The following is a 23,788-nucleotide window of genomic DNA, read 5'->3' as shown; positions in this document are numbered from 1 at the left end:
AGCCGTCTGGAAGGGGAGGGGAGCCGTCTGCCTTCCGCTTCTGGGGCTGGATTGACACACAATGAGGAGCAGAGAGGCCGGGGAGACGCTCCACAAACGCCGCTGTAAATAATTACAACAATCACAGAGGCCGGAGAAACATGGAGAACCAGGTACGGTTCGTGTCTCCTTTCGGAATGGGAGGTTTTTGCGGGGAAAGGGGCAGCACGCAGGCGGTTGGTTGGCAGGGGAGAAATGAATCTTCCTTTCTGCGCGTGAGAAAGGGGAGAAAAAAAAAACTCGTAGTTGTTTGGCTCTGGAGCTGTGCTAGCTGGGCACTCATACATCGGTATTTACTACTACAGTACTCAGCACCGCTGCCTAGCCACATCCAAGCACACAAAGAGACCCCCGCTTGAGTTTTTATTCTGCCCTGGTTCCTTCAGAAACACACGCAAACCGTTTACAGCTCGCGACAGTCAGTTTATATCGGGGCTTTTGGTGAAGCTAAGCTAAGCTAATTTATGTATGAGGAGAGTGTCGGCCGTTGGCTAAAGGCTAAGGAGCAGCTACAAGGCGCTGGGGGAAAAGATTTGTCCTGCCCCAGGTTAGGCTGCTGAGGCTGGCGGCGGTGTTGTCTCCGCCGCCAACGGCCTGAAATCTGAACAACACAGAGGAACTGATAACGACAGGAATCTTACAACACGCTGGAGTATATTTGCATTATTTGCTCACAGCTGGTTAATGTTCACCACGTTCAGGACTGCACAGGGTTTCTACGCAGAATGGAAAAGTGTGGAATTTAGTATTGGGTGTTTTCCAGGTTGGATGAGGAAGAAATGTTTGTATTTCCAGATTACTTAAATCATTGTCCAAAAGTTGCACCCATGCATTTGTCCAGATATCTGTTTTTCTTTTCGTGCATGCAGTTATCCATTGATTCAAACAATACATCTGTATTTACTTTCACAATTATTTTTCCTTCCATCCACCATCTTTTCATAAATCTATCTCTCAATACTTCATAGATGCATGCATATATTTTTCATTCATTCATCAATGCATAGTTTTCCCATCCATACATCCACTGTTACTTGTATTGTTACATAAATATATATTTTTCAGTAGAGCCACTCATCACTGCACACACATTTCCATCAGTTCATCAAAAAAATGCATTATTTTACATATGTACCTCTATTTATTTCCTCCACTGACTTAAAAAATATCTATTTTCACCTATTGTACATATGAAAATACACATAATTGTCTATTTATCTAGAGGGGTAACAATACCTGAAAATTTTCTGATATTTTATAATTTATTTTTGTAATTCAGTGACTCCCCCCCCATTTATCTTAGGTTTGTATATAAAATGGACAGATATCTTAATTAGGAAAAGTATGAATTTCAATATTACAGATGTGAAGTAGACCTGATTTTAAATTGTAGGAGGTAAAAATGGTCAGAAGCCACATGAGTAGAGAAGGACAAGATCCTAAGAGGTGTGTTAGCTAAATAATAGAAATAAAGTATGCCAAACTGATGCTTTGAACTGAAGGACTAAAATCTAATGTTCAAATAATACAAGCATGTGTGTAAATTAAAAAGTAAGACACCTACGGCATTGCTAGAACAATTGTCCCTCAATTTACAATACAGACTATGTTGTTACCCAGAATAACTGAAAAGCATAGTTTGTAGATAAAAATTGATATTGTCAACAATTGTTAATAAATGAAATGGTTTTAGTGGTTATGCTGCTGCTAACTGTATGAGCTGATTTGTAGTAGTGATTTTCTATAGTTTATAATTTGATATTTCTACTGTTTAAACAGCAGCAGAGAATGAAGGCTCACAAGAAGAAAGTCATTCTGCTTACATTCTTTTTTATAGTAAATATTGATGTTAAATGCTGAGATATCTGATAGAAATCTGATCCTACACTATTTAAGTGCTCATGTATCAAATCAGTTGTTTTTTTTTTAAATGTAGCTAACTTGAGTCGTCTTCACTCAGTAACACCATCCAAACTGAAGAGTGTTGTCAACCAGATCCAGTAGTGATTATGTGTGTTGTATTTAGGAACCAGAAAACGACAGTGTTTTTGAGCTTTTCATCAAACTCAATCCACTCTCTTGCAGCAACTCAAATTATTGAATTGATACAAAGTCTGCTGAATTAGTACAAGTTGTAATCCTAGTAGCATTGACAAAAGCAGGATTTGTCTACAGAGTGACACAATCTTTACCATTTCCAAGGTTTTTCTTGCTTTTTGTAAATTTCAGGTGCCAATATGTCTGAAAAGAGCATTTGTGTTTATAGGTTGCATTTTTTTATCTTCTAAGAATATAAAGGAAGAAGTTCCTAAAATAATTATAATTTAATTCACATTGTAAAAGGCTTAATGAATAAAACCTAGTTGGGTTGTTCTCTTTTACGGTAATTGGGAGCATAATGAACCCTGTGTTTTAAAACAAACCCTGTCATTAAGACTATAAAACAAACAGAAAGTAGGGTTTTTTTTTGCTTGCTGTTCATCTTCTGTAGACAAGTCTTCCCTCTGTTTCTTCTTTTATTGGTCTTATTTGCTCATGAAAAATCCCTTTAAAACTATTTAAATGTTGGCAGAAGTCTGTAGTTTTTAGTATTTTATATGTTCTAGGTAAAGAGGATAAAATGCATGTAGGTAAATCTATCGGAGTCTGTGTGTGTTAGTGGCGAATGACCTCACAATGTATTGTATAATTTTAAGGGTTAGTTTCTAATCCACATTTGATTAATGTACAAAATTGCTCACTTAGGGTTTATGACATCTGAAGATGAACATTTTATGCAGAAAGCTCAGTAAGCCAAATTATAGATCTGCTGTCTGTGGAAGAAATGCAGCTTGGTGCGTCCCAAATGCCTGAGGCTGCAGGAGGCTGGGTTTTCAGGGTGAAGCCACACACACTCGTGGAAAGTGGCTCATCCACTTTCATGGAGCTAGACTCTATTCAGCGTTGACCCCCTTTGAAGTCTCAACCGCCCAAAGTCGACTTCTGGTACAAGTTAAAAGCAAATTCCAGCTTTTTGGTCTGTTCTAACTGAAACTCCAGGTTTGTCACTACTATTGGAAAATGGGCTAATCACAAGTATTTAATACCACTGTCCTATATTTTACATTTTTTTAAGATGTGTTCACGTTCACCTGCAAAGAAACAGCTCAAATCTGCCAAAAATGTTGCACTCCTCTCTGTTTATTCCAGAAAAACACAAGTTTTTCTTCTTCTGTGGTTTGGTAGCATCTTGAAGTTTATTTCAGTGCACATATCTTGATATTAACATAACTACCAATTTCCAAAATTAAGGACAGTAATGACAAAAACTGGATTTTTAATCAGTTTGAAAATAGTTTTTATTTTTTTACAGACACCGAAAGTAAAAATTAACTCTAAAAATGGACCAGTCACAATTTTATGGCCAATTTCTGATCAGCCTTGCCAACTGATATTTCTCTAAGAATTATAAGAATATCTAAAAAGTTATCTTGGTATTATTTAAAAGCAGAAAATGAATATACCATTCACATTTCACTATTTTTCCTCAGCTTATATTGGTTGATGTGGCTAGTTTGGCTAGCATTACTGAAAAAGAAGGCCTGGAGAAGCTCAGCAGGATAAAACCTGATTGTCTTTTTAGCATAATTTACAATTTATCAATCACTTTACTGTGTCCGTCGTTTCCATAGACAGAAGGAACTCACCCTTCACTCGTTTCGCAAATCCTTCTTTATACCAGTGGCACTCGTCCTTGAAGTTCTTTGTGCAAATAAAGAGGATTTTCCCCCACCGTGTGGGTACATTTCTAAGAAAAATAACATTTAACCAGCCACTTAGAAAAGACTCTGATGCTGGGTGTAATTAAATTTGTGGGTTAACACACCTTCACAATTTAAATCCAAAAATAATGTGAGAAATAAAAATGGCGGATTCACAAAATTGGTTAGCCGGAAACTGATTAACTTGTTTGTTTTGTGAAGTAATAGTTCAAAAAGACTAATAGTGAATAGAGAAACTGAACAGATTTCAAAAATATGACAGATATCGCTTTATATGTCCCCTTTAAAGAAACCCTGACTGACTGACCTGTCACCGGTCAGTGTTAATCAAGGTCAGTATCATCTGATTCTTGCTGACAGATGATTTCTCAGTGTATCTATTAGTTGACTCTGTGTTAAAGCTCCGTAATTGAGTTGTCATTCCCAGTCGTGTTATGAAGATCATGTTGCAACAGCAAAGTGTGTCAGTCTGCAGTGGTTGAAATGTCAAGATGTTCTGCAGAGTTGTGTGGCGTTTGAATGAACTGAACCAAATCCAAGAAATACAGAAGTCTGTCAATGTTTTGTTTGAATTAAAGTCTTGGGGAAATTGGAATATCGTTGCATCGCAGTGGTTTGTTTGGTCATGCTGCTTCATATGTCTATAACTAAAGAGGAATTGGGACTTTATGTGCATCTGATCTCCTCTGGTTTCTTATGATCAGATCTTATTGCAGGATCAGTGCAGCTGGGTTGACATGTTTGATTTGTCATGCAGCTTGTTAAATTTCTTACACTCTAATTCACACACCCAGTTTCAAATAGTCACTTGCTTTCACTGGAGGCCTCACTGACTGTATTTGTAATTGGTCAGTGTCTCTTTAGGACGTAAGATTTTCCAAAACAGATTAACGTTTCACTGTTCCTGCTGATGTAGGCTATGATAGTCTGATCTTCACCCAAAGGAAATTTGGTCATTGCTTGGTGTCCCTGTGTGTGTGCTCTCTTTGGGTCAGTGTTCCTGCTTTTCTTTCAATCGTTTATTAGCTTGAAGAGATTAATGGATGTTATTTATTTATGGCCGCCGGGAGTTCATTGTTTTCATGGGAGCCAGCATGTCTGCCAGAATTTGTGTTTCCCCTCAGTTGGAGAGAAAAAAACAGCGTGGTCATGCACACATCGTCGCTGTTTTAGCAGCTTTGCTTTATTTGCTTTTTAGTCCCGTGCATTTCTTTTGATTGAAATATCCATTATTTTTGCTTCAAATTGTGAATTTGTCTGCATATTATTATTTCAGATAAATAAACATTTTATTTCTGTAATTAGTATCCAGGTGTTTTAAGCTTGTTTTTTCTCTTCTCGCATTGTTTTTTATAAGTTAATATGATCTTTGATTTTAATGGAAAAATAGACACTTGGATTTTTAAAAAAGCTACAATATAGATTTTATTTATTTATTAGTAACTTATAATTGCTACTTTTCCTGACAATGTTGTGACTTAGAGGGGTATTCTCACCAAGGAACTTAAAATATGACAAATGTATCGCTGTGTTATTGGTGAATGTCACGAGCATTTAATGAAATTAGGATACTGAGAGTCCATCCAACTACTTAAATGCAATATTTGGCACACAGAGAGTTGAAGTTGTGGACCTGACTTATTTACTGACAGTAAATGATACTAAATCTTTCCTGTTTTAGTAATTTAGGATTGCCAACATTATTTTTGCTAAAGGCCAATTCAGAAGTTCCCAACTACTACCTTTATTTGGAAAGCCCAGTTAATGATTTCATGGCTTTCAAGCTTTGCTCAACAATGATAGGTCATATTTTAGCTCACTCTTACCTGAACTTTATTACTCACCTGGAATGACTCAGAGCAAAATGTTAAAATCTTTAGTTAAGAGGAAAATCAGCTAAAATGCAAACGTAGCTCCATGTATCATTCAACCATCAAATATTGGCTCGGTCTTATGAAAACATTTCCAAGCAACAACATGATATCCAGGTGGTTTTATAGTAATCATTTTATTGAGAAAATCAAACAAAAATACTTATCCTGGATTAAACCTAATTTATCAGAAAGTTTTGAGTATTTTTTTGCTGAATAAAGGGGAAAAAAATAACCAAAAACCATTTGGTTTAAAATTTTTGTGCGTTACACACCTAATAATAATGTAACTGATTCAACATGCAAAATTACAGAGAAGGAAACTTTGGGTCATCCTTTCCAGATGCTTGATGGTTATATGTTCATCTGTTCCAACAATTAGGCAAATACAACATGAGACTGTGCAGCCATCATGCTGTTCAGGAAGCAGACGGGTTATGAAATGTCTGTAAAAACCCTGAAAAACAAAAGACCCTGGAAAGATGTTGGTGAAAGCTGGTAATAGCTGTCCGAGCTGAATGACTAATATGTTTTGTTTATTTGAGACGGCATAATCCATTTTATTTGTTTTTGTTTATTTTGGCTAATTAAAATGTCTTTCCAGCTCCAGTACTAAATGTTCTTAATGTTTGAGAAGGTGTTCTTGCATTATTATGCCTAAATCATGTGAAAATGTTCTCAAAACAATAGTATCGTTTATCACCATAATGTCTGGAACAATTTATTGTCCATCTAAATTTATTGTGTTAGGGCTTTTTGGCCTTAATTTTTATTATTCACAAAAAAAGAGAACTTTCAAGCCTGAGAATACCGTTCCTCCAAATCCTGACTGTTAAACCAGATCTGTCAGGAGGAATAAAACTTGATTGTTTGACTCACATTATTTTGGCATTTAGCAAGTAAACATCCTGGTGGTATTTCTAATTGACTTTAAATGATAAAAGTTTAGTTTGATTTAATATTATTTTATGTAAACATTTGATTATCTGTTTGTATTTCCATGGCAATATCAATTTTTAATGTGTAAATATGGTACTTCTCTTGATTGTATTGCTTTAATTCAAAAGGTTATTTTGTGTTTGTATGTTTTGTTGGTCTTTCTGCAAAAATACATTTCCTAATGTGTTTTTTTTTGTCCAAACAAAATAAAAAATTAAGCACTGATTTTTGCGACCGATTATCAAAATTTAAAAGAAAACTCATCTGAAACAGCTTCATATTATTATTCAGCTGATTTAAATTGTACTCAGGTTGAAGTCTAATTTTATTATGTTTACACCGATTTTTATGAGCATGACTTTTATTCAAAAGCATAAATATTATCCATTTACAGGATCTTGTCCAATTAAAAGCTTAAAGTTCTTGCAGTCAAGGAGCTGGGGCAAATGACTAAGCCATACTTAACTTGAAATATTGGCTTCATTGATTGTTATGTCATTAAAAGAGTGGCTCATTAATTTCCCTCTATTTGTCACGTCTGTAATTCATCACCCTCATTTATTCCCTGTTGGGCTAATACGTCTTGATTATTGGCAGATATTCATACCCACTCCCGGCCATTCAGCATCAGATTAGCCGAATTAATTGATAAAATGTCAGTGTAAAATTAAACTTCAGTTTAACTATTCAGTAAACTATTCAGTTGCTTAATAAAACACTCCAGCCTTTCTCTTTATGTTTTGCTTATCTGATTTTCTGCGACTCCTTGGTGGGGGAGGGTGTGGTTAATGATCAGAGCGACTCCCTCGTTGTCTCCCTGTTGGCACGCTGCAGTCTGGAGTTTAAGGGCATTACTGTCACAGGACGGCCAGGCAGAGAGCCAGGCAGGGAGGAGGTGAGCGCCAAACGAGCTCATCGCGGTCCCGTCCCGTCTAATCCCTCCACTCACGAGCCGCACCGTGCCATTTCCAAATCCCCACATTCTTCAGGCTGTCCCTGGACATAAAGTGCCTTTCTGCCCCCCCCCGTCTCTCCACTTCATTCCTCACCAGCACCCCGTCTCGGTGTTCTCCTTCTGCACTCCTCTTCATCTTCTATAATCACAGCGTCATTTGCGAGGCTCTCTCCTGTTATTGTCCGTGGCAGACAGCAGTAGTCCAATAATGCGCTCCTTTTCTGGACTCCTCTTTTGAGATCGGGCTGCTTGGGCGTCAAATTACTCTTAATTTCACTGAGAGCGTCCCGACACCAGTCCAGCTTTGTGTCTGTCCAGACGCCTCCCTTCCTTCCCCTCTGAAGTGTCACCAGACTTTGAGCAGAGACTTGAAGGTTTTTGTTCAAGGTGGAATCGGGGAAATGATGAATAGTGGGTTCTCGGATTAATCGCGTTGCTGGCTTCGCTTATGTTTATTTCATAAGACGGCTTAGTTTGCAAGGTGTTTCTGCTGCTGTAATTTATCACCGCAGAAGAAGTGGTATGAAGCCACCTGGACAGGGCTCATGCTAAAGGTCATTTTCATTATAGATCAGTGTAATTAAATATTTCCATTAGGGATGGACCGATGCACTTTTTTCACTTCTGATGCAGAGATCTGTCGGTTCAGCCAATACAGAAAAACAGGTGAATTGACTTAAAATGTTTATTTTTTTAGACGTAGACAGAAATTTACTGAATTACAAATTTATTTGATAACACTGCACCAGTACAGCTCACTTAAATACACCAGTTATTTCACAAGCTTGGCCAAGCATGGGAAAATAACACCACTTTATTCTCATTTTAGGAGTATAACTGACAAATAAAAGGATAAAAACAATTTCTTGACTGCAGAGTCCTTTCCTCCATGCTGGTGGCTTGAACTTGAAAATTTTTCAGAGTTTCGTTCCTCTGGTAAGGCACCACCCCACCAGTGAGTGGGAGCGTCTCACCACTCCAATCCCAGCCTCGGTTGTCTCTGACTGGCCGCTCCAGGCTGAAAGTCCTCTCCCTCTGTGTTTGGACCTTGATTTGCTAAGTTAAAGCAAACTTAAAAACATGTTTGTGAAATTGATAAATTTATCTCGAATATGACCATGTCCATCAACCTTTTCTGATGCGATACTTCAAAATGTGCATGTCAAACGTTGATGGAGATCTACCTGTGAATCTGTGGCTGGACTTGTAAAGATGTTCAGCAAAGCTGACATGAAGAAACTCATTAATTTTTGGCTTGATAATATAAAGCTATCAAGAGAAAAGAAGCGATACACATAGATTACGAGGTTGGAGCAAGTTGATCTGAAGTCTCTGCCTCCTGATAAACCTTTTATGCATTTTTTAATATAACTTTGTTTTTGTTTTGGTTCCTTTCCAGTGCACGGTGCAGGTGAAGCTGGAGTTGGGTCACAGAGCTCAGCTGAAGAAGAAAGTGACCTCTGAAGGCTTCACCCACGACTGGATGGTTTTTGTCAGAGGCCCAGAGACCGGCGACATCCAGCACTTTGTAGAGAGGGTCGTCTTCCGCCTGCATGACAGCTTCCCCAAACCCAAGAGAGGTAAACGCTCAACATTAGATTTAAACACATATACTTACACTGTTTATTCAAAGCTCTCCTTTTTGTGATGCATCTGAAATTCAGCAGTTCTTTAAGCTTTGAAAGAGGTCAGATTAAGAACAGATGATTGAGATAATCTGTATAAGAGATATAAGTGTAATAAAAATGAACAAAGAAGAATAATCCATCAATCCAATTTACATTTCTAAAAGTCTTATGAATTGATATACAAATTTGACCATTTTAACAAATGTTTTTAAATTATTCCATCATATTAAGCTCAAGTAGACTGGTACAAGAAACAAAAAAGTTAAACATTTGGTATGTGAGAAGTTTTTGATTTTAATTTACGATGATTGTTTTCAATTTGGAAATGTTTTTTTAAAATTCTGTTTATTTTAAATTGGGATTATTCTGAAAAGTACACTGAGTTAGGGATGGGTATTTATCATATTTATAATTATTGGGATTTTTTTTTTTACCGTGATACAATATTTGTTTTATTTTGAGAACAATAGACTGCATTTCCTCCAAAAAATGCAGTTTTTTAGTGAAAAAATATTTTTAGTGAAAAAATAAATCTAACTTCTGTAGAAGAAGCCTGTTATAAAAATGGATTCTGTTTTGTTACGGGACTTCGACTGCAGCAGTCAGACTACAGATGAATTAAAAGATACGGTAAAGTAGTTGTACATACTTTGTCTTCACTTTTATGACAGCAAAATATCCTGCAACATATTGTGATTAAAATCACTCATATGAACATATAAATTAGTATCGTCAGTGATGAGTGTGTGTCTGTCTCCAGTATGCAAGGAGCCTCCATACAAAGTGGAGGAATCGGGCTACGCAGGCTTCATCATGCCTATCGAGGTTTACTTCAAGAACAAGGTGCGAACGCCTCAACAGTACTACACGTATTTTATGGTGTGGAGAAAGAAAATGTGGGATAACAGAGGAGGAAAAAAGCTGTTTTTAAATGCCTGATTCATTGTTCCATAAATGTTTCATATGTCCTTCCATCTATCCTTAAAGTGTGTGGAATCTGGTGTCATTTGAGTGCGGACAGATGTTGAATGTGTTGGAACCTGTTGTTGTTCGAGAAGTGGTCGACTTCAGTCCTCAAAGGGTCGACGCAGGTTTTAGACGTGGCCCTGCTCCAACACCTGATTCAAATCACCAAATTATCTCCTCAGCCTTTCAGCAAGTTCTGCTGCAGCCTGAAAATGTTGCCGTCATTCAAGTCTGTGTGTGTGCGTTCAAGCAAGGAAACATCTAAACCAGTGGTGTCCAAACTGTCAAATTAAAAAATTCATTTGATTTATTTTTAATTTTACTCGCTCAATAATAATTTTATTTTTATTCAATCAAGTTATTCGTGCAGTACATTTCTGCAACAAGTGCTTTACATCACAAAACACAAAAAAAGCAATAAAAACAGTCACCAAAAATGGAAATCATTAATGATTAAAAACACAAAAAGGACTTCAGATGCCTTTTTAAATGACAATTTTCAAAATTTTTTGAAGCATTCGTTGTTTTCTATTCATTGGCGAAATGTTTTACCTTTTGTTGACTTTTGGTGAAGGGCCAAACAAAATCATTTCGAGAGCCATAAATGGCCCATGCGCCACACTTTGGACACCATGGTCTAAACCGTGCATGATACAAGCTCTCAAAAACTGGAGTTCCCTGCACCTTGTGTTATTTATAAATGAAAGCAAAATTAAAATTTATTTAGCAAATCCAAATGTGCTGCTTTTATTTTGAAAAGCTTTTATTGTGAAGATCTCTGCCTTAATTTCTTTGTTTGATGCTACTATATGTTTGTAGATATTTTATTTAAATGATGTTTAGTTTTATAAAAACAAATCAAGTATTTTACTTGCCAGTCTCTAAGAGTCGGATTCTTAACTCTAAATTAGTTCACTTCTATTTGTGAGCTCACATAATTTCTCTGTAATTAATTTTGCAACTTGGCGACTTAGTGAAAGTTTAAATGGTTGGAGTTCAAAAGGAAGAGAAAAAGTTTGTGCTATTAACATTAGTTTGGTGTCGACATAACATTAAGTGTACATAATTCTCATTTCCTTCCTGATTTCTTCAAAATTTCCTTCCAAGAAATGTCACTTATTATTCAGTGATTATTATTCAGAAATACTTTTTAATTACAAAAACTGTTTGTTTCATTCAGCTTCTGTTGTGGCACGTAAAGCAAGTTTTAATCCTCTCTCTCTTGTTCAGGAGGAGCCAAAAAAAGTCATCTTCAATTATGACCTGTTCCTTAACTTGGAGGGAAACCCTCCCGTTAACCACCTGCGCTGTGAGAAACTCACCTTCAACAACCCCACCAAAGAATTCAGGAAAAAGCTCATCAAGGCGGGAGGGGTAAGTCTGTCACTGACAGCTTTACTCAACAACAGCTAAGAGGACTTTAGGTCAGATTACAGTAAAAATCTGACCATTTTATTTCTCATTTCACTCATTAAATACAGTTCCTGTAGTTGTGTTAAGCTTTGAAAACAACGAGAGCGTTTCTGGCCTCTGTACACAGCTTCCAAAGCATTAAATTTTTCAGAAAAAAATGCTTAAAAGTGAGTTGTAGCATCATTGTGTGAAAATAAATGATACAATGCGTCAGCCAATCAAATCAGTGGTCAGTGGTAAAACTCTGATATGTTAAAGTCACTGTAAGAAAACAGTAAAATCCTGCAAGAGTGGCGACATTTAATAAAATTCACCTGAGATATTTTCAACAACTCAAGTGATCCACATGTAGAAAAGACAATTGATAAAAACATAAGTGTTGAACAAACTAAATTGTATTAAATATTTTGTGAAAAGCCGTTCTTGTTAATGATACTTTCAAAATGTCTTCTATATGGAGAAACATTTAATTTATTCTTCCTTTTCTTCATATCTTTCCATATGTTATTATTTGAGTACAAATCCATTGATCAAACTTGGAAATCCACACTTGTTTCTTCAGAATCTTATCCGTAATGTTTTTATATATTTCTGTATTTGGACAACTTTTGGTGTGTTGTCTTAATATTAAACAAATTTAAAAAAATATTGTTAATTGCTGCTTAGCATTTGTATTTTATCAGAACATATTTGATGTAATTCAAGTATTTTTTCCTTTATTTAACCAGGAAAACCCCTCTCATTGAGATCCAGGTCTCATTTTCAAGAGGGACCTGAGCAGAAATCTGCAACACACAAATGTGCCAATAAAAAAATGTAAATAAAAAACCTGCAGGCCAATAGTCACCGAAAACATTTCCAATCAAATCCAGGCTCCGGCATGATCTGCTTAGAAATCGTTTCAATATTAGAAAGGATTAACATTTGCTTTGACCACCAATCTAAACCAACAAAACAAAACCAAACATCTGTTCTCACATATTAATTTCAAAAAGCTTTGTGTTGATCAAAACAGTAAAACTTTACTTCAAATGAGCTGAACCTCTTTGTAATCCTCTCCAAATTACTGCCTCCCGTTTTGAACTTGGAGTCTACCGGTGGTTTTGAGTGTCGGCAGAGAAACACAGTGACTCATGTGTATTTAATTTCAGATACTGGTGGTCCCTGAGGGGGCTGAAGCTATGTCGAGGCCCAGTCCGGACTACCCAATGCTTCCCACCATCCCCCTCTCAGCCTTCTCAGACCCCAAAAAGACAAAGACCTCTCATGTATCAAAGGTAGGACAAAGGGAGAAACATCATTTGGTTAAAGTCCCCTTGATCACGTGAGATCCGTCCGCATCGTTTGCAGGCATAGATGAAATAAAAATGTATATTTTTCCTTTTTGAGAAAAAGGCTGACTGGAGTTAGTAATTGTTCCCAGCTGTTTTTGTGCATTCGTGTGCAGGATTTCTCTCTTCTTATCTGCGGAGTGAGGGTGCACATTAGGAGGAAAACTGACTCCTTCGCATTTTTCAAAGATGAATCAGTTGGAGAGTAGACCTGACGAGGACTTTATTCTTTTGCAGGCGTCTATTTCTATGTTGTTGTTTTTTTGTTTAAGATATAACCAGAATCTAAAAAAATCTTCTTGATAATTCCTGGTTTTCAGTCTAGCCCTGCATGTTTTGGGTGTTTCCCCGGCAGCCAGGCACCTGTCTTAAATGAATGTGTGATTTTCAGGCTTCTGCAGCATTGCATGGTAAGCTGAGGAGGTAATGCATTCATTTGAATTAGATGTGCTGGAGCAGAGGTGCAGTAAAAACATTCTGGACAGTGAGCTCTAAGGGCCATGGTAGAGAACCTCTGGAAAGCAAATACTTTATTTTTTTGACTTTTTAAATCCATATTTTTAGTTTTTAATTGAAGAGATGCTTGCTAAAACCTGATTTACAGTAAAATTAACTTATTTATCTGCTTTATGTTGAGCATTTCTCCACTTTAAATACTTAACCTGAAGTAATTTTAATTGATGCTTTTCTTATTCATGTTAGCTTTGACACCTGAAGTAATTAACAAGGTAACTTGCATTTAATGTGTGAATTTCTACACATTTTTTATGTTTAGTGTTTTCTTAGACGTGATACGTTTTGAAGAACAGAAGTATTTATAACGATATTAAAGTGTACAGAATTTAATTTATCACTGCTCCAACAATTTTGAGTTCTGAAAACGGAAAACTTTTATCAACAGATTAAACTTTTAAAATCAGCTTTTAGGTCAAACTAGTTTCTCCTGAAGGTCACTCAAAGCAAGTTGATAAATATTTCCAAACTAAGAAGGTGGGAGTTACAAAAAAAAAGGAACTTGATGGTTAGTTATACATTTATTTCCTCTCGTCTAGACTATTGCAACACACTTTTTTTTGTAATTTCTTTTAACATGGGTCATGCAAAATCCGTTGTTGCCTTCAGTTGGTCCAAAACTCTGCAGTGAGAATCTGGAGCAAACAGAAGAGCTCACATCTCTCCTGTTTCAATGTCTCAGCCCTGGTAACGCATTTATTTTGGTGGACAATTAAAAAATTCTGACTAACTTTCTCTGTTACTGAACTGCAGAAAAACTATTAATCAGATTAATTTACATAATTGTCAAATAATTTAGGAATCGATGAATCGTTACCTGGAGTAAACACTTAAAAAAAAAGGACATTTGCTGAAAGAACATCACATTTAGAGCTATAATAAACCCAAAACTGTATAAAAATATTTTGAATTTAAGATAAAAAAATATATATATTTTTCTGCAAATATCCTTTTCTCAGAACTGAAGTGGCATAGTTTTAGCTACACATACACGAAGGGGATGATATATTAGATTTTAGTCTGCAAGATGTTTTTTTTTCTTATGTGAAAAAGAAATTTTCATCTTATTATATTTATAATATTGTATAAAACAAGCTGATATTGTTGAAAAATTAGCAAAATTTGCCACTTTAAAAAAAAATTGATTGTCAGAATGATCAATTATTAAAACAATTGTTAGCTTCAGTGAGTCAATCAGGAAGGACTGAGTGTTTCACATGTTAGGAGTATTTATGTAGCTGCAGATTCGATCTTTCATATAAATATTGAAGCGTTAACTACAGGAATGCTGCTGTTACATTTTAGGCGACAAAATGTTTTGCTTTTTTGAGTATTTTCAATCTTGTACAAGTGGTTAAGTAAAAAATCTGCAGAATGTACCAATGTATTTAATTTTTTCAGCTAATCATCAGAATAATTAGTAGAATACTCAGTTACTAAAATAATCTCTATCTGCAAACATTAGTTTAAATTGATGGCCATCAAAATGATGCTATTTAAAAACTAACTGATTTGAACATATTTAAGTTTGTGTAGCTTCATGAGCAAACATTTAAACGTGCAAAAATTACCCAAGATTTAATAAATGTAAAAATTTAATTCCAAAAATGCAGCATTTATGAGCCTGAACCTACATATTTTAATTTGTAGATCCGATGAAAGTCCTGCTATTTTCCTCTCCTCAGGAACCAAGCAAAGAAGGAAGTGGTGGCAGCAGCAAAGGACCCAAACCACACAAACTGACCAAGGAGCACCGTGAACGATCGCGGAAAGACTCTGAGAGCAAAGGGTCGTCCAAAGGCGACGACCGAGATGGGAGCAGCAAAAGCGGTCGCGACCCTTCCTCGTCCTCCTCTTCGAAAAAGCCGTCAGAGATCAAAGTGAAGGACGAAGTGAAAGTTCAGCCGAAGGCGGCCTTCAAGGAGCCCAAGCTCACCCTGAAGGAGTCGAAGATGGACGGCATGTCCCCCAAAGGAGGGGGGGCAGGAAGCGGCGGGGGAGGCGGAGGAGGAGCGGTGGAGGCCAAAGCTCCGGGGAAGCGCCCCTCCACCGTGGAGTCCCCCAAACCCAGCGCCAAGAAGCAGAAGAAGGGCAGCTCCGACGGGCTGAAGGGGCCGACCGGCAGCGCGTTCACCGGGACGTCGCCGCGCGTCTCCTCGTCCTCGGCCATCAGCCAGTCCTACGGCGAGAAGAAACCTTCCAAGGACAAAGGCCGCTGGCCGCCCAAAAACAAAAACGATGCCCAGGAGCTGAAGGAGCTCAAGAAACTTCCAGAGTCGGAGGAGTCCAATTCAGAGGACGAAGCGTCGTCAAAGTCAGAGGTAGGAGGATTTTTAGGTAAATACGACGGTGAAGAGTTAAAACCCGCTGCTACAAACACAAACCAGGATGCGTTTATGACTTCAGAGCTGATGTAAATGTCTAATTTATCAGATTTTCTTTAATAATGATGATTTTGTCATTTTTAGTTTTTCCTTCCTGCAAGAGAATTGATGTATGCATTTTTTTAAACTTGTACAAAAGGTTGCATTGTTTTGTTTTTGTAAATTTCCTGAAATTTATTTTGAAAATAGGATTTTTGTCTGCTAGATGTTTCATTGGAAAATGCCTCTTACAGAAATTAATTTGGAAAACAATTCACAAGTAAAACAAGAATAACCTAATCTGTAATGGACTCAAGATTAACTGGATACGTTTTCATTTGCCTGCTGTCTGCAGAATTAGAACTTTTTTGTGTCAATCAACTTAAGACATAAAGTATTCAGTTGATTCTACTCGTTTCCCATTTATTTGTTCATATTATTAATATTTATTTAACCTGTTGTACTTTTTAAATTTCTGTTTTTCCAGCAATCGGCTGCTTCGAGTCCTTCCAACTCAACTTCCAGTTCTGACTCCAGTTCAGATTCAGACTTTGAGCCTGGACAAAAACCAGGGCAAGGTGAGTTTGATGGTTTAATAATTAGTCATTTGTGTTGTTTCTAGTGATTAACCTTTTAATTAACCCTGGGCTTACAATTGTCTTCACTTCAAGTCTTCAGGGAACGCATACGGATTTTAAATTAATTATTTTATTCCCAAATCCAGTGTCCAGTGAATCGACTCTTCAAGTGGCACAGTTACAGCTTCACCTGGTTCAAATTCTTTAAATAAAAAATATTAAAATCTCCTATGAAGCACATTTAGCTGTTTAATTATTAGTTTATCTAAAAAATAAACACATCAGCATCTTTATTTTAAATTGAGCAGCTTTTCAGATGTTAAAAGTATTATTTTAGCAGAAATGATCAAGGAATAAGAAAGATAAGAAATAAAATGCTTTTTATTATTTAAAAAAATTTATTTGCTTTTTTAACCATTTCTAATGTAAAAAAATAAGCGTAAGTGGTTAAATGAAATGTCTCCAAAATGTGCCCATTTATTTTTTTTGATTAATCAAGTTTAGTCATCAGAATAACTGATTAATCAGTTACTTAATCAATCAGGACATTTGGAAATTATAACCTGGTACAGTTTGTTTCTCCTCTTGCGGTGAACTTTGTATCGCTCCTGTTTTAAACAAAATAAATTGCTAAAAAATCCTAAAATTAATAGTTTCAGCCACAACTGCATTCCATTTCAGAGACACCAACTGTTGGTTTGGTAAATCGTTGGATTAAAACGTTTTAATCTGTTCAGATGATAGAACTGACGTGTTTCTGTTTCTGTTTCTCTCAGGCCCGCTCAGATCCATGGTGGAAGAGATCCAGTCTGAAGAGTCGGACGACGACGACAGCAGCTCAGAAGAAGGGACGCCCATCAAAACCAACCCCCCCAACCGCGACTCTCGGTCAGTTTGAGCCAAATCACAAAGTTTTAAGCCAGAATCTGTATTTTATACATGCAGATTGTGGTTTATTCTCAGCATTTTCAGTTTTTTTTTTTTATTAAAGCCAGGTAGAGATTGTAGTTCAGTCAAACTGATTCACTTGACTGGCTGCGAAGAGTCTCTACGCATCGTCAGATGCAGACGGGCATTTACGAGTGCCAGACAGAGTTCCTTTAGTCTGTTTGAATGACCTCTGACCTCGACCTGTGCCTCCGACAGACTCAGCCTGGACAGCGAGAGTGACAGCAGCGACGAATCGCACCGCCCCAGTCGAGACCCCGCTCCACCCCCACAGAAACACGGCTCGTCCAACAACAAAGTGAGTCTCCCACCGAGCGTTTTATTGTGTTTTCAATCAGCGCGCCGACGGGGGTTTCAGTCGTCTGCTAGAGCCATGTCTTGATTCTGGTGCTGCTCAGACATTAAACACTTAGTCAGATTAAAGAATCGTAGAAATGACGTTACGTTTTGAAGATTTACATTTAGAAAAACGCATGCAGGACTGGAGGCGTACAGTCATTTAATAAACGGCGTCTGATGAGCGGATATAACCCAACTCATGCAAAACCACAACGAACTGATGCAACATTTCAAAGAGCTTAAGTTCAAGTTTCTCAGAATAATGAGACAAAAACAAGATCTTATGAAGTTTGTGTTTCATGGACGCTTAAAGCAGCTGTACAAGCTCTTGGGTAACAGAGTGTACTTACAGCTTGTCGCAATTAATCATTTAGTCGCATGATAAATTAAAAGGAGCTCAATCATTTAAATGATTGGTAGGAAGACTGGATGACGTAAAGCTTCAATCTGAAGATCAGCCCCTTATTTTGAAGGGCAGCTTTGTTTACAAATACTAAATCCATTTTATTTTTTGTTTTATTTGTTTGGGAAATTTAAAATGTCTTCTAGTTCCAGCGTTAAATGTTCATTAGAAATGAGAGATTATTGATCTTTGAGAGGATGCATTTGCATTATTATGACTTGAAAATGGTCTCAAAATCTAAAGAATAACTTCTGGGACAATTTATCGTTATCAAACAATTTATCGTGACAGGCCTCGGTTTGCTGAATTTATTTCCCATTTTAAATCAGTTGTTAAATAATTCGGTCTTGCATTTTTTGTCAGTCATCTGTTGAAATACATGAAAATAAAATGTAAAAAAATTTGTTTTTTTATTTTAAAATCTCCGATCCATCTCTCTCTCTGGTTGGCCTCCATCTTCTGCCACAGGTTGTCCGAAAAAGTCCAGATTCCTCTTTTCGCTCGGAGAAGGTGATGAAGAAGGGATACGACAAGGTAGGAAGGGTAAATCAAACTTTTTATGTCTAAACTTAAAAATAAAATAACCATTTTGCTGCAATAGTTGTATTAAGAAACGAAACAAATCTTTGACTATTTTACCTTTTTAACGACACACTTTTGTTTGGATTTTCTGTTGGTATGAGAATCAAAACACCCAACGTTGTTCAATAAATCAACCAATATGTCAAATTATTATAATTTCTGACCCTGAACATGATCAATTATATTACTGTAAGCCAGGGGTGTCCAAAGTTTAATAATTTTATGTGGCCCTCATTGGGCCGCTACTAAACAGAGATGATGCAGAAGGAAAATGAAAGGAAAAAATATAGATTTAGAAATCGCCTTGTTGTGGAAATTCAATGCAATTATTCCACGACAAAAGAGGATTTAATATAAAGAATAATCTGCATTCATCTGTATTTAAAACTTTAGTTGGTTCTCTGGAGCATCTGGTTGCAGACTCCTGTTGTAGACCAACAAAATAAAAAATATGCAACCCAAAACTTTAGTTTGTTTTATTAAAAAAAACATCTGACACCTTTCAGATCATAGAAATTCCTTATTTTCTATGTTGTTTCTTTAAAATATTACATGATGATTTATCAGTCGGCAGTTAAAAAGAAATAGCTCACGATATATATTTTTTTTAATTTAGCATTTCTGTTAAATAGCTAGTTTCATTTTGCTGATTTGGGTCAAAAGTTTGGACACCACTGGTTTCAGCTTAGAAAAAAAAGAAAAAATTGTCAAAGAATCAATCAGTCAACAACTAACGTCTTCCTGTGAACTTTGTGTTTTCTGACATCTTGTTTCATGAATGCTGCAGGCCTACACAGAGGAGCTGGTGGACCTCCACCGCAGACTGATGGCATTAAGGGAGCGAAACGTCCTGCAGCAGGTGGGCGATACAACTTTCTCTGCCACATTTACTCCTGTTGTAGTTAAACCTGTTCTACGAAAGAGCAGACATTTTATAGAGGTTTCATGTCGTTGATAAACAGAAAGTAGAGGATTATTAAGAATACATTCCACTTTATTTGCCCCACTCAGCTCTTCTAGACTAGCGGTTGCAGCAATTGGCAAACGCCTCAGAACGGCTGTAAACAGCATAACTGTGAAGATGAGCTGAAGACGGAGTGTCAGAGAGAGCAGGAGCTTCTTAAAGAGAGGGAGGCCCAATTTCAAGGCATCAAATTACAAGATCAATTTGAAGTCATGTTTGATAAATACAGCATTTTTATAACTGAAGGCAACAGTAAATGTTTCCATTGGCCATAAAACTGGAGTTGAGAAAATAAACCTGCTTAATGGAAACATGGAAGTTTCTGAACGACTCAATTTTGCGATAAGTTTTTGCTTTAGTATGAAGTACATTCTTGGATGTGTCAAAATTTGCAATGGAAACATTTTATTTTGCATCACAAGTCACATGATCAACAACTGGATACTACTGTCGGAAAATATGAAGAAAACAGGAAGTGGTTGGATGATGACGGTGCCGCATGATTTTTAACGACTTATAGCGTGAACAAGCTTATTCACATGCGATTTTAATTATTTAATCCAAACACCTCATTAAAAAGTTTTTTTTTTGTTTTGTTTTTTTTTTGTTTTGTTTTTTTTCAAAATTAGTGACATATTGACAATTTTGCCCATTTTAGTTATGGAAAGCAGCGACTGTTGCGCATTTGTTCTGTAAAATGGCACAAACATGACGCCGCTCGTTTTAGTACCTAAACATGAAAACTTCAAAGGACTTGGAGCTCTAATTTTATCAAGAGGATTTTATTTTAGGGGTGATGAATACAAATGTATGGACAACTTTTCTAGTGTCTATTGGAGACGCACCAATCAGATTTTAATATCTGTATCAATAAGAGCAAATCTACTCAAATTCTTTGCACTTTATTTTTTATATTTGACCAATTAGCGAACATGTTATTTTTCTCTTTCAGTTTTGAATATTTGTTGCACTTTATTTTTTATATTTGACCGAGTTAACCTGTTTTTCTCAGTTTCTTTATTGTTGAGTTTCTACATGTTTGACCAAACCTATGAAGCTATTGGTGTACTTAATTGTTGTACTGGTGGAGAGTTATCAAATAATTTGTAATTCATTACATTTATATCTGTTTATTAAAATAAGAAAAAAGAAACTTGACAGTTCAGCACTGTTTTTCTGTATCAGAAGCTAAATCTCAGATCTTGGTATCGGTATCGGAAGTAAAAAAAAAAGAAGTGGATCGGTGCATCTGGGCTTTCTATTGTTAGAGAAAAATAATAAATTAAACATTTTTCTTCCATATCACAGTTATTAACTTTCCTGTGTTGGTCTGTAGTATCAAATCCCAGTGAAATGCATTTTTTTTTTAGCTAAAACACAAAGATATGTGAAAAAATGTGGCTACTTCCTGCATCATGTCCACATTTCTGACTAAAATTTAATAGTTTCTGTTTTTGTCCTGCAGATTGTCAACCTGATCGAGGAGACCGGCCACTTTAACGTGACAAACACCACCTTTGACTTTGACCTCTTTTCATTGGACGAGTCCACCGTCCGCAAACTACAGAGCTACCTGGAGGCGACGGCCACGTGACAGGAAGCGGCGGGGGCCGGCGTGTGGATGTCAGCGGCAGAGGTAGCCTCGCCATCATGCCTGCTCTTTGCGGAAGAGACGAGCAGAAACGTCTGTCGCGGCCTTTTCACGAGCCTGACTGAAGCATCGAACAACCACACCACGAAACAGAAACACACGAACAGTCGCAAGCACACAACACCACCTTCACGTGACGCTGGGGAGGAAACAGGAGGAGGAGGAGGTGGTGTGTGAGGAAACGCCGGAGTATCTGACCTCCGTCTGGTCAGGGTTTTCACTACACACACTTCGAATCTGTGCCGAGCTGAGGAATTCGCCCAACAAACCCCCACCCCGTCCCTCCCTCCTGCACTTAAACCGCTCCCGCCTCTGCAAACCTAATACTCCCCTTCCTCCTCCTCTTCCTCTTCTCCTCCTCCTCCTCCTCCTCCACATGCACACTCCTGTCTGAGCAGAACACTCCGGCCCCTGCATTGTCAGCTGGAGCTCATTTCTCTTCCAACACACTCCTGAGTTGCGTGTGAACGCCGTCTGTGAGTCTGCGCGCGACTCGTTCTGCTGAGGTTTAAGAGGACATGTTGTCTTTGTGGTCACCGACTTCTTTGTTTATGAAACTTGAGCACAAACAGCCGGTTGCATTTCTACCACCAGTCACTCGCCAACAAGCACACTTTGCCCTGCTAACCTCTACCTCCCGTTTGGCATTATTAGTTTATAAGCACTGAAAATGCTTTTAACACACTTTAGTTTTCTTGTAAATGACAGAAAAAGCTTCTTGACATTTTTTTATTTTGGGTTTTAAGAAGTAAAAACATTGATTTTCTGTGTTTTTTTTTTTTTTTCACTGATGTAAAGTTTTTGTTACAGAGCTAATTGATGGTTGTCTTCTAGAACTGTTAATTTTTTTTAATCACTACAGAAAAGATTAATAGTTGCCTCATTGTTGTTGCTTCATTATTGTTAGATACAAATTACCCAGAAAGTAGCACACTTTTGTTTTTAATTTAAAAACTAACTTTTGTTGTTAAAATGCAAAATTAAAGTTACTTCAGCCAAGATTAAGAAAAGAGAGGCTGTCTGGTTGCAACAAATTTAGATTGAGTTTGAGTTTTATCAGATAATAAATGACGAAGTAATGATATATTTTGAGTTTATATTGAATTAATTTGCATTTTATCTATCCTTTCTTTGGATAGCCTGAAAAGTTTTCCAAGTACTGAAACATTTTTTCATGAAAAATGTTGTTAAAAGCTTAAATTACGTATTTATGATCCATGTAAAAAAGACAAATGAACTGAAGGGATGAACACGTTTAAAATCTGCAAGGTTTTCTCTGATTGGCAGCACAAGCCAGGAAAATCTGAATTTATTTCCCTTTTTAATTAAATTACGTCACTGTTTACAACAACCACTCTTCTTGAATTGCATAAAAAACAGGGAAAATGCTTTGATGCCTAAATGTTAATTTTTTAAAAAAATCTTTTTTTCTGTTGAATTAAAACAGAAACATCTTTATTCATCACTCTTTTGAAATCTGTAAAAACAGTAATCATCCTCTCAGAAAATTAGTATCAACCAGCAAAATTCTAGCATTATGGTACAAAATGGGTCGGGATAGGATGAGTTTTCTTTCTTTGATCAAAAACTAAAACGTTTTGCCTTTAAAACTAAGGAAAAAATAAAACGGTGATGGTTCAGAGAAAACTTGCTAAAACCCCAATTTAAGAGTAAAAGTTTTGCACAGTGCTCTGTGTCATTATTTCCTTTTTTTGTTTTCAGTGCTTGTAAACACAGTAAGGAGGGGTTGTGGTGAAGTGATGCATATTTTCTCCTGTGTGTGTCCCGCTCCGGTTTTCAGCCGTCTGTACATTCGAAAACACATGTTCTGTTGCGTTCCTGTGCTTTCCCACTGAAAGCTGAGCCTTGACCTCCAGCAGACCCCTTAACGACCCCCTGCACCCCCCTCTGCTCTGCGTGAACGAAAGGGCTCCGAAGCTCCTGGCCACAGCAGTGGAGGATCGCTCCTGAATTTGCCTTCTAGGTGGGGTGGAAAAAAGAAACGACAAAAACAAACAAACAAAAAAACAGTAGCCATACTTCCCAACAAAACAAAGAGGAGAAAAAGAGGGGGGGCCACGCTTTTTTACATTTTATTTTTCTACAAGTGCATTTTGTGTATTTATTCCCAAGACAACCTGTGAGCTCTGAATGTATATTGCTTTTACTTTTTTACGGCTTGCAACAGCCCCACTCCAGTGCCTTTTCCTGCAGCGCGCAGCACTAAGGGGGGGGTGTGCGCTCTGCTAGCGTCGCTCACACAGATTGAAGACCCCACCCTCCCCCTCCTACCATAAACCCCTCCTGGGGGGAACAAGTGTTAATTGGGATGCCTGAACATCCAGTATTGTCTTAATGGTTCCCATCCCTGCTGTGGTCCTTCTTTTTTTCTTTTTTTTTTTCTTTCTTTTGTTAAATCAAGAATATCTCCGTTAGTCCAACATAATTGATAGTTTTTGTGGATGGTGGTCATCTTTTTTCTGTTCTAAGGTTAGGGTTTGTGNATTTAGCATTTCTGTTAAATAGCTAGTTTCATTTTGCTGA

At 37.1% G+C, this 23,788-nt stretch overlaps 1 protein-coding gene across 2 annotated transcripts; it reads left to right on the top strand.

Annotated features, from left to right (window-relative positions):
- Positions 1-23,747, top strand: mllt1a (MLLT1 super elongation complex subunit a). Of its 2 annotated transcripts, none has more exons than XM_007550929.2 (12): positions 1-152; positions 8,965-9,145; positions 9,954-10,036; positions 11,390-11,533; positions 12,724-12,849; positions 15,102-15,737; positions 16,267-16,357; positions 17,134-17,245; positions 17,504-17,603; positions 18,516-18,581; positions 19,417-19,488; positions 21,059-23,747. In XM_007550929.2, the coding sequence occupies exons 1-12, from the start codon at positions 141-143 to the stop codon at positions 21,185-21,187; spliced, it is 1,752 nt and encodes a 583-aa protein (XP_007550991.1). In that variant the 5' UTR covers positions 1-140; the 3' UTR covers positions 21,188-23,747. The 2 variants fall into 2 exon arrangements, with proteins under 2 accessions (XP_007550991.1, XP_007550990.1); XM_007550928.2 differs by having other exon boundaries at positions 18,516-18,590.
- The last annotated feature ends 41 nt before the right edge of the window (positions 23,748-23,788 follow it).

The sequence above is a fragment of the Poecilia formosa genome, unplaced genomic scaffold (genome assembly GCF_000485575.1).
Source record: "Poecilia formosa unplaced genomic scaffold, Poecilia_formosa-5.1.2 Scaffold38, whole genome shotgun sequence".
NCBI lineage: Eukaryota > Metazoa > Chordata > Actinopteri > Cyprinodontiformes > Poeciliidae > Poecilia > Poecilia formosa.
Note: the sequence above shows the minus strand (reverse complement) of the source record. Positions and strands in the feature narration are given on the sequence as shown.